This window comes from Strongylocentrotus purpuratus, unplaced genomic scaffold (genome assembly GCF_000002235.5).
Source record: "Strongylocentrotus purpuratus isolate Spur 01 unplaced genomic scaffold, Spur_5.0 spur5_contig_833, whole genome shotgun sequence".
Taxonomy (NCBI): Eukaryota; Metazoa; Echinodermata; class Echinoidea; order Camarodonta; family Strongylocentrotidae; genus Strongylocentrotus; species Strongylocentrotus purpuratus.
Window position 1 is genome coordinate 666,864 of NW_022145539.1, and position 18,803 is coordinate 685,666.

At 35.6% G+C, this 18,803-nt stretch overlaps 1 protein-coding gene across 1 annotated transcript; it reads right to left on the reverse strand.

Annotated features, from left to right (window-relative positions):
* Positions 1-1,141: 1,141 nt before the first annotated feature.
* Positions 1,142-5,600, reverse strand: LOC100888206. Its single transcript, XM_003730876.3, has 4 exons — positions 4,852-5,600; positions 4,351-4,506; positions 3,965-4,094; positions 1,142-3,446 (listed from the first exon to the last, which is right to left on the reverse strand). Exons 1-4 carry the CDS (start codon positions 5,418-5,420, stop codon positions 2,616-2,618), a joined length of 1,686 nt encoding a protein of 561 aa, XP_003730924.1. The 5' UTR covers positions 5,421-5,600; the 3' UTR covers positions 1,142-2,615.
* Between the last annotated feature and the right edge of the window lie 13,203 nt (positions 5,601-18,803).

Here is an 18,803-nt window from a genome sequence, read left to right on the forward strand (position 1 = left end):
AAAAACAAAGCTTGACAAATGCAAAATATGGTTAAAGGCATGTGGAAGAAAAGACTTTGGGGTGGATAATGTAACAAAGCACACATACGTTTGTTCTAAACATTTTGTTGGGGGAAAGGGCCCCACCGCAGAACATCCCAATCCACTTCCAGCCACGGCGACTCAGCTGGAGAAACAACTTGCAGCCAAACCTGTACGGCCAAGTCCCCGGGACAGGCATCACACGATACCTCCCCCGAAAAGAAGAAAAACGGAGGACATTGGCTTAAAAGCCATTGATGAAATCGAAATAGAAGGCGAAGAACCAAATAATCCGTTCGCCGATGACGGTAATTTCCATTCAATTTTTCATTTACCTTAGCTTGAAACAATGGACCTACTACCGAGTAAAAATGTAGACGTAGAAATAAGAGAAGAGATGAATTATTTTCCACCCGATCGCAAACAGTCGTGTTTGCTTCCACCAGTACCAGCACGTGCACGTTTTTTACGCACGATTCAATCGACCACTTTCATAATATCACCAAATTTATGGATATCGATATGCCTTTGTAAAACGCCTCGATAGTCGATACTAATTATTATTTTATAGCGGCCTGGCCCATGCATGAAACGGAAAACGAAAAGCATGCAGTGACCACAGAATCAGTATTATTAGGAATAGTTATGATAAATAATGATGATAAAGATAATAATACTTATAAATAATGTCAACCGATGACAGAGAAGAATAAGAAAGGTGAACATTGATGAATAGATTAATGATAAAAAGTAATGACAAAAACACAATAAGGGGTAATAAAAATGATGATAGTGATTTAACATAAGATTGGGAAGTTTGATTATCATAAAAGTTGATAGTTGGCCCTTATAATTATGGACCTTCATTATTTAAGAAGCAATTATTTATTCAAAACGAATTAAAGATCACATTTTTTTTTCATTTTTCAAATACTTTTTTTGTTTAATATATATATATTCTCATTTTCTCTTGCCAGATTTCAAGATGTACAGAACCACAGAAACACAGAGCTCAGTTAGATTCCATCATCTCAAAGACTTCACAGACGATGAACTTTCAGATCATCAATTTCTTATGCGTACAAAGTTTGTTGAACAAATAACAAAGACAGACAAGAAGTGCATGTTCTATACAGGTATTTATTGGCATTGTACTTTACACTGATGAATAAAATACTGATCAATTACAGAATAGCCACATATATAATCACTCCTGTTGAATGACACTGCAATGTATACCTTGTGTTAGCTTTAAAACATTTTGTTCAAATGTATTCACAAAATATTTGTATTATCAGAAGAAATTAAGAACATACAAAACTTGACCAAATTGTAAATCGTCTTTTTCTCTCAAATTTTCCCTTTAAATTCAGGTCTTACTCTTGCCATGCTGACTTTTCTGTTCAATTTCCTGAAGGACAAAGCTTCTAGACTAACTTATTGGGAAGGACCAAACTCAACGAATAAAGATGCAGCACAAAGGCTAGAGGCAAAGGTATAAAATCGATTTCTCTCAAAATAAATCGCTATATTTAAACAAAAAATTGGCACATAACTTCTTTGGCAAAACGATTTATAAGTTCCAGAGTGTTTCAATAAATTTCATTTTCCTTGTGTGAAATTATATCTATCTCATATAACTACATTTACATGTACATGTACATGTATAATAATGCAACACTTGATAATGTGTTAACACATTTAATGTTTATTTACTTATACTTGCAGGAGAAACGCCCAGTAAGGACACTTACACTACGAGAGGAATTTATCATGACACTGATAAGAATACGACGTGGCTTCACTGTCAGAACTTTGTCTGATATGTTTGGCATATCAGTTAGCTATACAAGTAAAATCTTCTGCACTTGGATATCATTTCTGTACCTTGAACTTGGACCACTTCTTATCCGCTGGCCAACAAAGGAACAAATTGCCAAGACATTTCCTGCTAGTTTCAAACATTTCAAGAATACTAGATGTATCATTGATTGTACAGAAATATTTATTCAGAAACCTTCCATGCCAAGCTCTCAACGTATAACATGGTCTTCATATAAACATCATAATACTTCAAAATTATTGGTTGCAACTTCTCCTCGTGGAACATTCACATTCATATCGAGTTTATGGACAGGTAGTATTTCAGATAAACGCATAGTACAAGAATCTGGATTTATGGATCTGATCGAACGTGGAGATGATGTCATGGCAGACAGAGGATTTTTAATACGTGACTTACTCGCAGAAAAAGGAGCAACTCTCAACATTCCTCCCTTTGCTCATGGAAAACAACTATCTGTTCATGCTACTACAAAAACAAGGAGAATCGCATCTGCAAGAATACACGTTGAAAGAGCTATTGGTCGTCTAAAGACATTTCGACTACTTAATGGAGTCGTTCCCTTAAATTTGAAGCCTCTTTTGAATCAAATTGTTGTTGTGTGCGCAGCCCTCTGTAACCTACAGGACCCTTTGAACAAGTAAAAGATGTTACATGGTTCTGCCATCCAAACACTTTGCAGTTTTCACAAACTACATGTATACCTAGTTACACTGCATGATGCATACATGTACGTTAAATAGAACAAAGTTTACTCCAACAGTTTTGGCAAAATGTTCTTCAGGAAAAAGACTTCAAGCTTCTTCATAAGTTCTGTAAAAAAAATCTCATCAAAGTTTACAGGGATACAGGATATTCCTTTCGTAGTGTAAACAACCAGGTCACAGTGTTTTACCCCACAAACGCCCATCTGTCCTTGTACTTGAGCGTAATATTTACACCCTTCACCACACACTAGTTCGTTGTTGACAATGACACAACCTCTCTTCAGAGCAGCTTCCTTTGGATGCGAATCCTTCTCGGTGTACGGACATTTAACTTCGACGACCCATCTACTACGACACGGAGTCTTGCACTTACAAGATGCAACAGAATCTGGGCTTGCTCCTACATAGCCATGCTTCTCCATTACGAACAACCCACTATGCTTAACAGAAAGCTTCTTGTGTTTATTTTTTTCCACTTTGAAGTACTTTTGAAGCGCAGTCTTCTCCTTTTTTCTCCCCCACTCGATGGCAGCTGGCAAATGTTCCAGTTGGTTCCCCTCTATTATCCGTTTTGCTAGCGTTCCCCCTCCTTCGATTCGAGAGCGCACTATGGCATGAAAGTTTGATGCTGTTAGTCTGGCTTCCCTCATATCATGCCACTGTTGTTCGTCAGACTGGCCCCTTGTAGCTCGTTCGATATCTGCTACTTCTTCAGATGAGTACTGCAAGGAGTCCATGATGTTGGTAACATTCGACGAATGCCCTTGCTGAATCCTGCTCCTTATCCCTAGATGCTTGATGTTTGTTGAAGGAGCTTGGGCTGGTAGGTCAGGGGCTCCTGGTAGAAATTCCAGAGCACCAGCTGTACCATTGACCTACATAAGTGTAATAAAAGAAACAAGTATTAATACATGAAACATGATTTACATGCAGGTAAAAACAGAGATGTATATTTTAAAATAATATGTCCATAAAGATTTCAGAGTAAATCAATAAAGGAATTTTTGTTTACTAGACTTGAACGTCTGACTTGTCATTCATTTAAGGTTTGCGTTATACATGTACAATAAATAATTAATAAATATGTTTGATCTGGCTGTTAATACATGTTAGCCTGTTAGGCTAACAATCAATATTAAAGAAAAAAAATGAAAGTTTGAAAAATAGATTTTGAAGATATCATGTTTTGATTTCAAAACCTACCACTGCAGAAGAGAATAGAGAACAAAGGGTAAATGAGAAGGGGCAGACAAGCGGATCAGAAAGAGAGAGAGTGGGGGGGGGGGGGGTAAAGAACAACATATAGTGTAGAGGAGTGAGCAAGAGAAAAAATGAGCACGTACAGTACATGTATGAAAGATGATATGAATAATAGAAGAAATAATTATATTACCTCTGCTACGCCTGCAGCAAATTCTTTCACCGCATCTTCATCAAGACATTGTTGATCACCAACAGCTCTTGGGTCAAAGTCAAGTTTGCTGGATGACTGTCCAGGATTGGTAGGATCAGCTTCTCCATACCTATAAATAAAGTTGTAAAAATTATAATAATCTGCTTTGCAACAATCAAATATGTCATTCTATGCAGAGAACATCCTCATGAAAATGAAGGGAGGAATACTATGCAGATGCTCCTGTTGAATAATATGTCATTTCTTTCCTTTTTATTCAACATTGAATAACGTATATATTATATATTTAAATTTCATTTTAAAAATCAGTTATTAAAGAATTAGGAATCTCAAACTTATATTCATGAAAATGATATCAACCATACCTTGCTTTCTTAACTGTTAAGTTAACAAGTTGGGTGGGAACATCATGATGACGGGCTCTCCTTTTCCACTCAGCCGGGCCTTCGGTGCATGCCTTTTTGTCAAATGCCTCAATCTCGTACAGTACAGCAGCAAGATGCCGACAAGCACCATCAGACCTAAAAAATAAACCAAAGTTATACGAAAGTTATTGCAAAATCTGTTCCAAAACTTGGTTTATGGTTAACAATATCAAAGAAAAAATGTTGAAAGTTTGTATTGTCTACAAGGGGGTTTCTCAATTTTTCTTTTCCCCCTAGGCCTACAGCTACATACTGTACATGTACAGATCATATTGTCATGAAGAGAGGGAAGCACCACATCCACCCCCTTTAAAATACATTGTTTGGGGGGGGGGGAGGGGGTATATAATTTGAAATTAATTTGAAATTAAATGTGAATCATGTGGCAAAAAAAAATAAGGTCTAGACTAAACAGTTAAACTCTAGTAAGAGTTTACTCACCCTCCAGGACATTCACAATAAGCAATGCTTATTTCACCGAGCTCCTTTGTCATTATTAGCCAGGAAGAATATGTAGCCTTGTTCAGATATGTTTTGTCTTTTTGAGTCGGTTTGACCTGTGCTCTGAAAACACACGAGTCGCTATCTGCAGAGAGGGGATTGTATTCAAGCTTCTCCACATTTCCATCGGCAAAAAGTCGGTAGTCCTCAAAGCTCTTGAAAGCCTTTAGTTTTCGACGATCATAGTCCGCTCTATTTTCAACTAAATAATTAAAAACATCGTAGATTCCAAAGTCCGGAATATCATCAAACTTGGAAGTGTACCCGGGGACTTCTGTTGGATCACTGAATGAAAAACCTGCACGTTGCAGTTTCCCACGCACAGTAGCGTCTACCGAGTGAGACGGGCCCGAGAGGTCCGGGTCTACAGGCAGACTAATGTCCGCTACCGCGGACGCTAATCGGACGAGTCTTTCCTTGTTGTATCCCGTGCACGAAACTCCTCTTTTCCGAAGAAAATCTTGCAGCTGCTTGATATTAAACTTGCTGAACGTCAAGCTAGAAGACATTTCCTTCAAAAACAGAAATCCAAATATACAAACGCGGCGTCGATAGAAAGATATTAACGAAATTTAACGGCGACAACCAACAGTCTCATACACAATGCACAGATTCAAAATGGCGATTTGACAAAGCTTGCCGGGCCTGGTTACAGTAACCGCGCATTACGTAACCGCCGAAACTGGCCTATTCTGTGCCCGAGCTGGCCACACCGGTAGCAGGCAGCATTAAAGGATCTACGTCCCGTGGGGTTACTGCCTGCACCTGTCCGTCGTGGAGTGGAGGGATCACTCCCTGGGGTTGTGTTACCCGCATTCGCCCCCCTCTGGATTACTAATTCGTCCGCCTTGCGCGCAACGACCATGAGAGATGTGGCTTGTAGCTCCCTTAGCTTTAACCTCAATACTTCATCGGGTACTCTCTCTAAGAATTGGTCAATCATGACCAGATTGAGCCCTTTAGAGACTTCAGGCATCTCTACTGCCTCCTGGGGTATCTCAACCCACTTCAAAAAATAATCTTGTAAATGACTAGTGAATTCTTCATAACTTTCATTGGTCTTCTTATGTTCTTTTTTTAACTTTATTCTGTATGCCTCCGGAGTGAGGTGGTACCTTCTCTTTATGGCCAGGACAACATCATCATAGTTGTTTTGTTCTCTAGTACTCAGGGCGTGGAATGCCTGCTGAGCTCTTCCAGTAAGATATGGTTCTAACAGCCGAGGCCATTCACTCTTTGGCTTGTTTGCTGCCAGGGCTAGTCGCTCAAAAGTGCTAAGGTAGCACACCATATCATCATCGTTACTTAGCTGATGTAATCCCTTTAACGGAGGACCAGTTTGTGCAGAGCTACCGATTGCAGCAGACAGTAAGGATTTGCATAGTTTCTCAGTCTCATGATGATGAGAATCTTCAAGGTGCTTCATGACCCGCAAAAGGTCATCCACACCCACACCTGTATTTTTTGGTTCATCCTCTACCAGCTTAGGCAAATCACATAAACATGAGATCCGCTCTTGCTTGGTCTTTACAGCATTGGTATCAATATGATTCAATTCACACAAGTGTGCTATGTGCTCAGCTGTAAATCTGCCGAGATATGCTGATCGGTCCGTCATGGTTAATTTTATCTTTTATTGAGCACTGAATATTATACTAGACTAGTCTAGATCTAGTTTAAATTTAATTTAGTGACCTATTGAACGTGTGTGTTTTAGTGTATGGTGTATAGTGAGAGTGGTCTAGACTTCTAAATCTACTATTTTAATCAAACTTTTATTTATTTAGTCTAGTCTAGACCCTATGTATTTATTTATTTTTCTATTTCATTTTTAATGTTACTTCAATACTAGACTACTTGTTTAATAGCTACCTTAACTTTGATTAGTCTATCTGTAGAGTCTAGACCTAGATCTAGACCCTAGATCTACTGCTAAATCAACAAGCACTAGTAGGCCTATAGGCCTGCACAATAAGTGGGGCAACAGTCACACACTGCATGAAACAACCGTGTCAAAAAAAAAAAAAAAAAAAAAAAAAAAAAAAAAAAAAAAAAAAAAAAAAAAAGAGAGAAATCTTGAAGGAGAAAAAGAAACTTAAGAAATCAAAAATCTCAGTTCATGAGGACCTTACCCGCTATAGACACAGTTTGCTAATTGCTACCCAGAAGAGCGATAGAGTCACAACCTGCTGGACTATGGATGGGAAGGTATTTGCGAATGTTCCATCCACTCATGGTGAGTCTGTAAGACGACTTATCCCAAACATTGACTTTCTAAACACTCTCCCGAAACTTGTGTGGTAGTTCTCTTTCCTCACTTGCCAGTAATATGTTTATTTTTTTCACTGATTATGATAGTGTCAAGATTCATGACAGTGACATTTCACTTGCTGTATTTTTCATACTGATTTATATTTGTTATTGTGTACATAGTTGTATGAATCTAATGTATCCTAGTCTTTGTCAATGAGACTTTATTTTTTATTAACTTAAGTAAAATATTTTAATCTTTTTTATAAAGACCTTTTTATAATTCCTTGGCTGTGTGTAATTTTTGTAATTTTTTGTAATTTTTTTGTTGTTCTTCCTCTTAGCTGTTGAAGATACTGTGGGGTGTTGTTTATTATTGTTGTAGTGGTGGTACATGTATCAATCTTGTATGCCATAACCTATTCTTGTGGTTGGTACATTTTTTAACCATTATTTATATAGCTGTAATATACATGTATAGTGGGTGGTACTTTTTCTAATGCCTTTATCTGATTTCTGCAAAGAGGATAGTACACCATACCTTCTAGAAGATCAATTCAATGAGTTTATGAATGAAGTTGACTCAAAGACTTCATTATCATTTATACATTTTAACTGTCGTAGCCTAAGGAAGAATTACGAAAATATATTTGATTATATAACTTCTCTGTCAGTCACATTTGATGTGATAGGTCTAACTGAAACTTGGATAAATCAGGATGAAAATTTTTCATTATTTGTTCCTCCAAATTATTCTTATGTAAACTGTGGCAGAGTTGAAGGTCGTGGAGGAGGTGTAGGAATTCTGATACACGATAATTTAAAATATTTTCATCGTTCTGATCTTACTGTGGTAAACAAACAATATGAGATGATCTTTATTGAAATTCCAAGAGAGAGTGACAAAAATATTTTAATCGGAGCTATGTATAGACCGCCTAATCAATCGGTTGGAATGTTCATCAATGATATCTATACAGTGTTATTCAACCTCCAAAAAGAAAATAAAGACTGCTATCTTATGGGCGATTACAATATTGATTTAATGAAAATGGATGTGTGCCTTTATGTAAATGACTTTGCCGAACTAATGGCATCTCATTGTTTTTTCCCAATTATTTATAATCCGACTAGAATTACTAAGGAAAGTGCAACTCTTATCGATAATATTTTTTCAAATACAGTACATGAATTTTTAAAAATTGGTATTCTATTGACTGATATAACAGACCATTTACCTATATTTGCCACTCTCTCTTGGAATAAACCAGTGAATTCCGAAAGAGTATTTTATAAACGCAACATAACTGACTCTGGTTTTCAATTATTTAATAGAAATTTCAGTACCTTGAATTTTCAAAATATGTATAATACATCTGATGTTGATATGAAGTATAATCTATTCATGAATGCTTTTAAAAACATATATGATTCCTGTTTTCCACTTAAAAAGATTACAATTAAGGAAAGGAAAAGTGTTAAACTATGGATTACTAACGAAATTAAAAAACGGTGTAAAAAGAAGAATAGATTGTATAAAAAATATCTTTCCAAACCATCACTAGAGAGAGAACGTAATTTTAAAACATTTCGGAATAAGCTGAATAAAGATATAAGATATGTGAAAAAAGAATATTATTTAAATAAGTTTCAGTCCGTGAGAGGCAATATGCAAAAGACTTGGAAGTACATTAATGAAATAATAAGGAGGAAACCCCAGGGTGTCCGTCCTGAATTTATTTTAAATGAAGGTGACAAAATTTATGACAATATAAGAATTACAGAGTTGTTCAATGACTATTTTGTTTCTATTGGAGCCTCACTAGGCAATCAATGCTCTTCCATAAATGACTTTAATTGTTTTTTACAAGGTAATTATTCCAATTCTTTTTTCTTAAAACCTATTACTGAGGGAGAAATTGTCGAGATTGTTCGTAGTTTTAAAGCAAATAAAAGTGCCGGACATGATGATATTGAACCAGAGATTGTTAAGAAAACTATACATGTTTATGCCAAACACCTTTGTCATATTTTTAATGAGTCTTTTATTTCAGGACAACTTCCAGATCAATTAAAGTTAGCAAAAGTAATACCCCTTTATAAGAATCTCTGTAAAGAAAAAATAGAAAATTATCGACCTATTTCTATCTTGCCAATCTTTTCAAAAATATTAGAAAAATTGGTCTACAAACGTCTCATTAACTACTTGAATAAGAATGATATTTTATATGCTAAACAATTTGGATTTCGTGAAAAACACTCAACATCCATGGCTCTAATTGAATTTTTAAATCTTGTTACTCAGGCATTGGAAAATAAGCTAATTCCAGTTGGTATATTCCTTGATTTATCTAAAGCGTTCGACTGTATTAACCATTCTATTTTGTTACAAAAGCTATCATTTTATGGCATACGGGGAACTCCTCTCAAATGGTTCAAAAATTACCTTTTGAATAGGAAACAGTTTGTTAAATTTAATAATGTTTGTTCTCAATCACAGATCCTTTCAACAGGAGTACCCCAAGGCAGTGTTCTTGGTCCTTTATTGTTTTTGTTGTTTATAAATGATCTTCACTTTGTGTCTGACAAGCTTAATTTTGTTTTATTTGCTGATGACACCAATATATTATTATCAGGTAAAACTGTGCAAAATTTAAATGAGGTTTTAAACCAAGAACTGAGTAGAGTTTGCAAATGGTTCACTGCTAATAAACTTGTTGTTAATATGAAAAAAACTAATTATATTGTATTCAGGAGAAGAAAGGTTGGAGGTGATTTTAATGAATTGAATGTAAAATTTGATAATGTGTTGCTCACCAGAGTTAATTCAACTAAATTTTTAGGAGTTTACATAGATGAGTACCTTACTTGGAAAAGTCATGTCAGTTACATATCTTCAAAAATTGCCAGTGTACTGGGAGTTATTTATAGTGTAAATAAACTGCTCCCCCAAAAAATATTAATGAATTTATACAATACTCTAATCTTGCCACATTTTTCATATGCTGTCTTAGCTTGGGGTGGATGTTTAATTACCTTAATGAACCGTTTGCAGATTTTACAGAAAAAGGCTGTTCGTGCAATAACAAACTCTACTTATCTTGCACATACTGCACCCTTGTATAAACGCCTGAATATTTTGAATGTGAAATCTCTATATTATATGCAACTTGCTCAATTTATGTTTCTTTTCAAGAAAAATCAGCTACCATGTATTTTTAATGAGATGTTCACTGTTAATGCTGAAATTCACTCTTATGAAACAAGAAGTTCAAATAAATTTCATTTGCCCTCTGTTAAAACAACTTTTCTTCAAAGGAACATTTATTTTAGTGGACCATCACTATGGAATTTACTTCCCAATGATATTGTCAGCTGCTCATCACTTTATTCTTTCAAGTCAAAGTTGAAACAATATTTGATTTCGTATCCAACTCTTAAGATATAGTTTGTACGGTGTTTCTTTCTATTGTTCTCAATATTTCTTTCCTGTATATCATTCATTTCCTCTTTATATTGTATTTCTTGGTACCACCAACCCACTACTACTCACCCCACGCATAGATTTGCATGTAATATCTATATATGTTTTTGTACATGTATGTGTTATTGTTTAATTAAAAAAAAACTATTGTATTTTTATATTGTAATTTTAAGCAGGGGATGATCCCCGATAAACCTCTGTGGTTTTTGATCACCCCCTCTGCAGGTTCATCTTTTGTTGTAATACTTTTATATTTGATTGTAATTTACATTGTCTTTTATGAATCTGTGGAAATAAATGAAATTAAAAAAAATTGAATTAATTTCTCACCCAATCCTTAGATTTCCAAAAAAGCCATAGCACAAAGAAATCCCTGCCGATTACGCCAGTATAAGGGGGTTCACTATGTACAGACAGGAAGGATTAGATCTCAGACAGGAATTGGGTTAAAACACCTTTAATAAGGCGACAACGGCCTTAGAAACAACAATCGGAATCTTACAGACAATCGTCCATTTTCTCCTCTCTCGATCCCTCCCCCGATCATATCGGTATCGGTATCGGTTATCACGATATCAATCCCTATAAACTTACCAAAATAAATACGATAATTGTTACAAACTTAGAACTTACCAAATATCACTATCAGTATCAGTATCAGTTTCCACTAAACTGTCGGCAGGATAACGGGCATCAATTGAGAACACGAGAACAATCCACAAAAGGTCGAAGAAAGGCTCCAACTCGAAAATCTTGTCAGCATTCGATCGCATATGGAAAACTTTGGGGCGAATTCGTTCATAAAATGGATTGCTCACCGGCTCGGTCAACTCTGCACAGAGCTTCGCACCAAGTCCCGAAGTGTGCACTGGCGCGTAACACAGATCACTGGGTGCGTCCATTATGACAAAATAGGGAGAATGGGTCTTGTTCATAACATGAACATAAAACAAGGACGATTTCATTTGCATGTTTATGTCTTTTAATGAAACTCTAAGACGACACAAAAACAATAACAAGACTTTAAAACTGTTGAAGATTGAATTCATATCGAAAATTCAATATCAAGGAGTTCACTAATTATATATCTAACCCCACAATCAAATGGAACATTCCTCTCTCAGGGTCTAAGGTTTACGACGAACAATTTTACAAAATCCTTTGTGTTTCTTCATGGTCACTGGCAAATTACACAACAAATCCATGATGTATCACCATTTAATTATCATTACTACAGTCTACATGTCTTCTTCTTTCTATATTTAAGGTTAAAACTCACATATTGAAAGAAATAACTACACAAAATGGACAAGTTCGAAGAACATTCCGAGAGGAGACGTGCTGTTTCAAATCACATGCAACGCAAAAGTTCGCACGCTAATGTGTACGTCTATGGAACTCGTGTAGTGTGGCATATGTCATGCTCTTGCGCAAAAAGGAGCATACATGAGAGACAGCAAATCATTGGATGCAAAAGTGCAACCTTTTCCTCTTATCCAATCAAAATGAATGATACATTACTGGAATCTTTGAAGCCTCTGCTTCAATTTGATATGCGAGATGGTGCAATTCGCCGATCGAATCAGTTATACAGCCAAGATAAGTATGGAGAGTTGACGGATTTTGGGCGAAAATCCGTTGACCTCCATAGAGAAAGTGTCGTGAAAGGTTTTTTTTTAACATTTTAAAGCAAAAAGTGCAACCTTTCCCCACGAATGAAATTATTTCAAATTTATATCATCTTAAAGAGAAAACATTGAACTTTAAAATTCAGGCCGAGATGGTATTAAAAGTGGGTTCAGTTAGGCTGTTGCTGTGATTTAGCGTAGGTAATGCATGAAATGGTAAGGAATTTCACGTGTTGTAGCTCACGGTGCGATGCGTGCGGAGCAGATGAACGAAAGTTTTTCATATGGAACTTGTCTGTAATTTCGTGTATTGAATCGAAGGCCTGCACTGTGCGCGACGAGGTGCCGGTGACGCATGCATGCAGCATGCAAAAGCGTAAGCGCAGCAAGCTCAACGAACCCAAACAAACCAAGCTGCTCTAATGTCAAAGGTTAAGGGAGTATGGTACGCCGAATGTACTTTTATATTTTTACACCACCATTATTTTCCACACACACACACACGTTGATAGGTATGACAAATATCATAAATCTTCATGACATTGTTTTTTTCTAGCAGTATCTCGCTTATTTTTTGCTCTATTTTCTCTCAAATTTTAGTTGACCAGCCCACCTATACTTGTTCCAAACAAGTATTACATGTCTAGTCAGGTGGGCTGTATCTAATACAGACCACCTTATATTTTTGTTAAAATCGCCTTTATCAGGTGGGCTGTATCTAATACAGACCACCTTATATTGTTGTTAAAATTGCCTTTATTTATTTATTTATTTCTTTATTTCTTTATTTTTCTTATTTCCACCCACTTTTTTGTTAGCAAGATAACTTTGTAATGGTTCTATCAAATGCTTTGATATTTGGCACACATATGTATAGGCATATGGACAAAACACGGTAAAGTTTTCAACCTTGACCTTGACTGATGACGTCATCTAGGCGCCATTTTGTGAAATTTTCGGAAAATCAATTCATGATCATATCTTCATAACCAAAAGGTATTTCTCAATCATATTTATCATGATCAAGGTCAATATCAGTCCGGTTAATTTCATGTCAAAATACGCGCGCGTGCGCGTACGTCCGCGCGTCAATGCGCGCGCAAATTTTTTAAATGTTCAAAATCATCTCAAATTTATTTTGCATACGTTTTAGGTCATTTTAAGCATTTTATAAAAAATCGCGCGTACGAGCATGCGTGCGCGTTTTCGCGCGTAGCACCATTAAAAAACATAGAATCGCCATTTTTTTTTCTTTTATGATATTTCTCATATTTTTTCAAGGAATTTGATACCATGTTTATCTCTTTATGACCATTAATAACAACATGAGCGTCAATTCAAGATAAATGTCCGTGCGCGCGAGCTCTTTTAATACATAGCATATATGGGTAAAAACATGCCTATACAAAATCCATTATAGCTCTTTGAAATGAACCGTGACCTTCATTTTTTTTCATATTTAGATAAAGTATGAGTCGGAGATATGATTACATGTCTCATTTGGCCATTAAGTGTATCGTGACATCATCATAATGGCCTTGGAACTCAAAATACGAAGTTGCATATTATAAAGTCAGCATATTTATGTAAAATTGATTGTATCTCTGTATATATTGATCGATTTTCTTAAAAATTTCGATATGTTGTAGCTAAGATAATTTTCTACAAGTTCAATAATAACCATTTTTCATTTTGATGACGTCATCAGAGTGAAAATTTCTATTAAAGGCCTCATGTTAGAAATTTCACAATTTGCGTGTTATGACTATAGAAGGTGCATTTCGTTCACATCATTAATCTACATGACATTGTTTTTAGCAGTATCTCGCTTATTTTTGCTCTATTTTGTATCAAATTTTAGTTGACCAGCCCACCTATACTTGTTCCAAACAAGTATTATATGTCTAGTTATTATTTATTTTTCTTATTTCGACCCACTTTTTGTTAGCAAGATATCTTTGAAATTATTCAATCAAATGCTTTGAAATTTTACACACATATGTATAGGCATATGGACAAAACACAGTAAGGTTTTCAACCTTGACCTTGACTGATGACGTCATCTAGGCGCCATTTTGTGAAATTTTCTGAAAAAAAACTCATGATCATATCTTCATAACCAAAAGGTATTTCTCATTCATATTTATTATGATCAAGGTCAATATCAGTCCAGTCAATTTCATGTCAAAAAACGCGCGCGTGCGCGTACGTCCGCGCGTCAATGCGCGCGCAAAATTTTTAAATGCTCAAAATCGTCTCAAATTTATTTTGCATACGTTTCAGGTCATTTTAAGCATTTTATAAAAAATCGCGCGTACGAGCATGCGCGCGCGTTTTCGCGCGTAACACCATTAAAAAACATAGAATCGCCATTTTTTTTTCTTTCATGATATTTCTCATATTTTTTCAAGGAATTTGATTCCATGTTTATCTCTTTATGACCATTATTAACAAGATGAGCGTAAATTCAAGATAAATGTCAGTGCGCGCGAGCTCTTTTAATACATAGCATATATGGGCAAAAACATGCCTATACAAAATCCGTTATAGCTCTTTGGAATGCACCGGGATCCTCAATTTTTTTTCATATTAAGATAGAGTATGAGTCGGAAATATGATTCCATGTCTCATTTGGCCATTAAGTGTATCGTGACATCATCACAATGGCCTTGGAACTCAAAATACGAATTTGCATATTATGACGTCAGCATATTTATGTAAAATTGATTGTATCTCTGTAAATATTGATCAATTTTCTTCAAAATTTCGATATGTTGTAGCTAAGACAATTCTCTACAAGCGCAGTAATAACCATTTTTCATCTTGATGACGTCATCATAGTGAAAATTTTGATTAAAGGCCTCATGTCAAAAACTTCATAATTTGCGTGTTATGCCTATAGAAGGTGAATTTAGTTCACGTTATGAATCTACATGATATTGTCTTTTAAGAATTTGTAAGCAGTATGTCGCTTATTTTTGCTCTATTTTGTCTCAAATGTTAGTTGACCAGCCCACCTATACTTGTTCCAAACAAGTATTATATGTCTAGTTATTTATTTATTTTTATTTCTCCGTCATAGGTCATTGTCATGAGACGTGACAGTAACATTTTCAAGGTCATCAAATTTTCATGACGTCATCCAGGCGCCATTTTTTTTTTTTTTGGAACTTTCAACTCATGATCATATCTTCATAACGGGAAGGCATTTCTTATTCATATTTATCATGATTAAGGTCAATATCCGTCCGGTCAATTTCAGGTCAAAAAACGCGCGCGCATGCGTACGTCCGCGCGTCAGCTCGCGCGCAAAATTTCAAAATGCTCAAAATCGTCTCAAATTTTTTTTGCATACGTTTCATGCCATTTTAAGCATTTCGCAAAAAAACGCGCACACGCACATGCGCGCGCGTTTTCGCGCGTAATGGCATTTTGCAACATAAAATCGCCAAATTTTCTATGTCATCATATTTGGCACATTTTTTCGAGCATTTTGATACCTTGTTCATCTTTTTCTGACCATTAATAACGGAAGGAGCGTCCGTTTAAGATAATTTCCGTGCGTGCGAGCTCTTGTAATACATAGCATACATGGGCAAAAACATGCCTATGCAAAATCCATTGTAGCGCTTTAGGATGGAAGATGAACCCAATTTTGTTTTCATATTTTGATAGAGTATGAATGGGAAATATGATTTCATGTCTCATTTGACCCTCAATTAACTCATGACGTCATCATAATGGCCTCCCAACTCAAAATTTTAATTTGCATATTATGACGTCAGCAGATTTCTTGAAAATTGATTGTATCTCTGTAAATATTGATCAATTTTCATCCAAATTTTGATATGTTTTAGCTGAGACAATTCCCTACAGATGCAGTAAACACAAATTTTCATTTTGACGAAAGCATCATGGCGTATTTTTGCGATTAAAGGAGGCATGTCAATTTTTTACATTTTGCGTGTATTCTCTATAGGACATGACTTTTTCTCAAAACTGAATTCTACATCCTGTCTTTTGCGAGCAATATCTCCGTCGTTTTAGCTTTGTTTACGCTGAACTTTGAGTATGTTTTAGCTGAGACAATAAGCTATTACAAGTGTGCCATTTATTTTTCGATCAGATGCCGGGATCATGCTCATATTTCAATTACAAAGTGGGATTTGTGCATTCCATTTTCCGTTTACGTGTAATCTCTATGGGAAATGTTTTGGTATATCGGTAACGCACTTGACTTCCGACCTCGAGTTCCCTGGTTCGAGTCCGGACGTCTCCAACAATTTTTTTTCTTCACTTTTTTTTCTTTTTGACCATTCACTCTACCATCTCCTTTGAATATTAAAACACGTACAATCGCAAATAATGTAATAAACAACCATATTTAATTTATTATTACCCTATTATCAATAGATCCATTACTTTTTGCGTGTAATCCTTATGGGAGATGACTTTTTCTCAAATCTGGATTCTACATTCTTGTCTTTTGCGAGCAATATCGCCGTTATTTCGGCTTGATTTTTGTTGATTTTTTAGTATGTTGTAGCTGAGACTATATGCTATCTAAATCAACCCTCATTTGTTCAATAAGATGTCATGATCGCGCTCATGATCATGATCATCATCATTATCATGATGATAATCATTTATCAATTACATTTTCATTTCTTTGAATAAGATAAATTCGTCAAAATGTGTTCTTCATGATGTAAATTAGAGTCAAAGGTGTAACCGGTTACTAATCTATCTTCCCTAGATCCATAATGATCAGGGGATAGACACAATTTAAACTTGACATATGGATAGATCATAATGGAAAAAGTATTTTATAAAATAATATGATATCGTGTATTAAATGCATTCTTCGTTATGTAAACCAATATCATACGTATCACCTAATTCGTCTAAGTGACGAATTAAAGTCTAGTTAGGTGATACGTACGTAGACGTATCACCTTTTGATTTCGTCAAGATTTTTATTATTATTATTATTATTATTTATTATTACCCGTATCAGACATCTGAGCTGGTCATTTACAAAACCGTATTGCCCTAGTTTTCACTAGCAGTGGGAACGGAGGGGTATATTCTTTGTATTTTCCTTGGTCTCCCTGCGCGTATTGACTTTGCGTGGAGAGACGAGTGAAAATATACCTTGGTATTTTCCACGGTCTCGCATTTTCATTGCGCATCTATTAATATTATGCGTACGAGAACCTGCGCACTTTGCGCGCACTCTATTGTGACGTAATAATCACACCAAATACACACTGTTTGTAGTGTATCGAAAATTTTGTCAAGCACTGGATGCACAGTTTTGGTTTGACAAAGTTTGTTCAGTTCTTGAGAATGTCATGGTGGATGTCTGTATTTGCTCTAGATGTCTGATTTGGATAACAATAAAAATATTGACTGGCTTTACTTTCGGGGGATATCAGAAATATTGACCGCGCTAAGACCATATTGCCCTCGTCTTTCGACTCGGGGCAATATGATCTGAGCTTGGTCAATATTTCTGATATACCCCTCAAGGCCAGTCAATATTATATAATTATCAGGTGGGCTGTATAACGTACAGACCACCTTATAATTTCGTTAGAATTGCCTTTATTTATTTATTATTTATTATTTATATATTTTTCTTATTTCTAACCACTTTTTTGTTGGCAAGATAACTTGGAAATGGCTCAATCAAATAATTTGAAATTTGGCACACATATGTATAGGCATATGTACAAAGCACAATAACGTTTTCAACATTGACCTTTACTGATGACGTCATCTAGGCGCCATTTTGTAAAATTTTACGAAAATCAACTCCTGATCATATCTTCATAACCAAAAGGTATTTCTGATTCATATTTATCATGATCAGGGTCAATATCCGTCCGGTCAATTTCAGGTCAAATAACGCGCGCGTGCGCGTACGTCCGCGCGTCAATGCGCGCGCAAAATTTTGAAATGCTCAAAATCGTCTCAAAATCATTTTGCATACGTTTTAGGCCATTCTAAGCATTTTTTTTAAAAATCGCGCACACGCGCATGCGCGCGCGTTTTCGCGCGTAAAACTATTAGACACCATAGAATCGCCATTTTTTTTCTTTCATAATATTCCACATATTCTTACAAACAAATTGATACCATGTTTGTCTCTTTATGACTGTAAATAATTGAATAATCGACCGTTTAACATAAATTTCAATGCGCGCGAGCTTTTGTAATACATAGCATATATGGGCAAAAACATGCCTATGCAAAATCCATTATAGCTCTTTAGGATGCAAGGTGACCCCAATTTTTTTTTCATATTTTGAGCGAGTATGAATCAGAGATATGATTTCATGTCTCATTTGACCCTCAATTAACTCATGACGTCATCATAATGGCCTCCGAACTCAAAATTTCAATTTGCCTATTATGACGTCAGCATTTTTTTGGAAAATTGATTGTATCTTTCTAAAAATTGATTAATTTTCTTTAAAATTTTGATATGTTCTAGCTGAGACAATTCTCTACAAATCCAGTTGTCA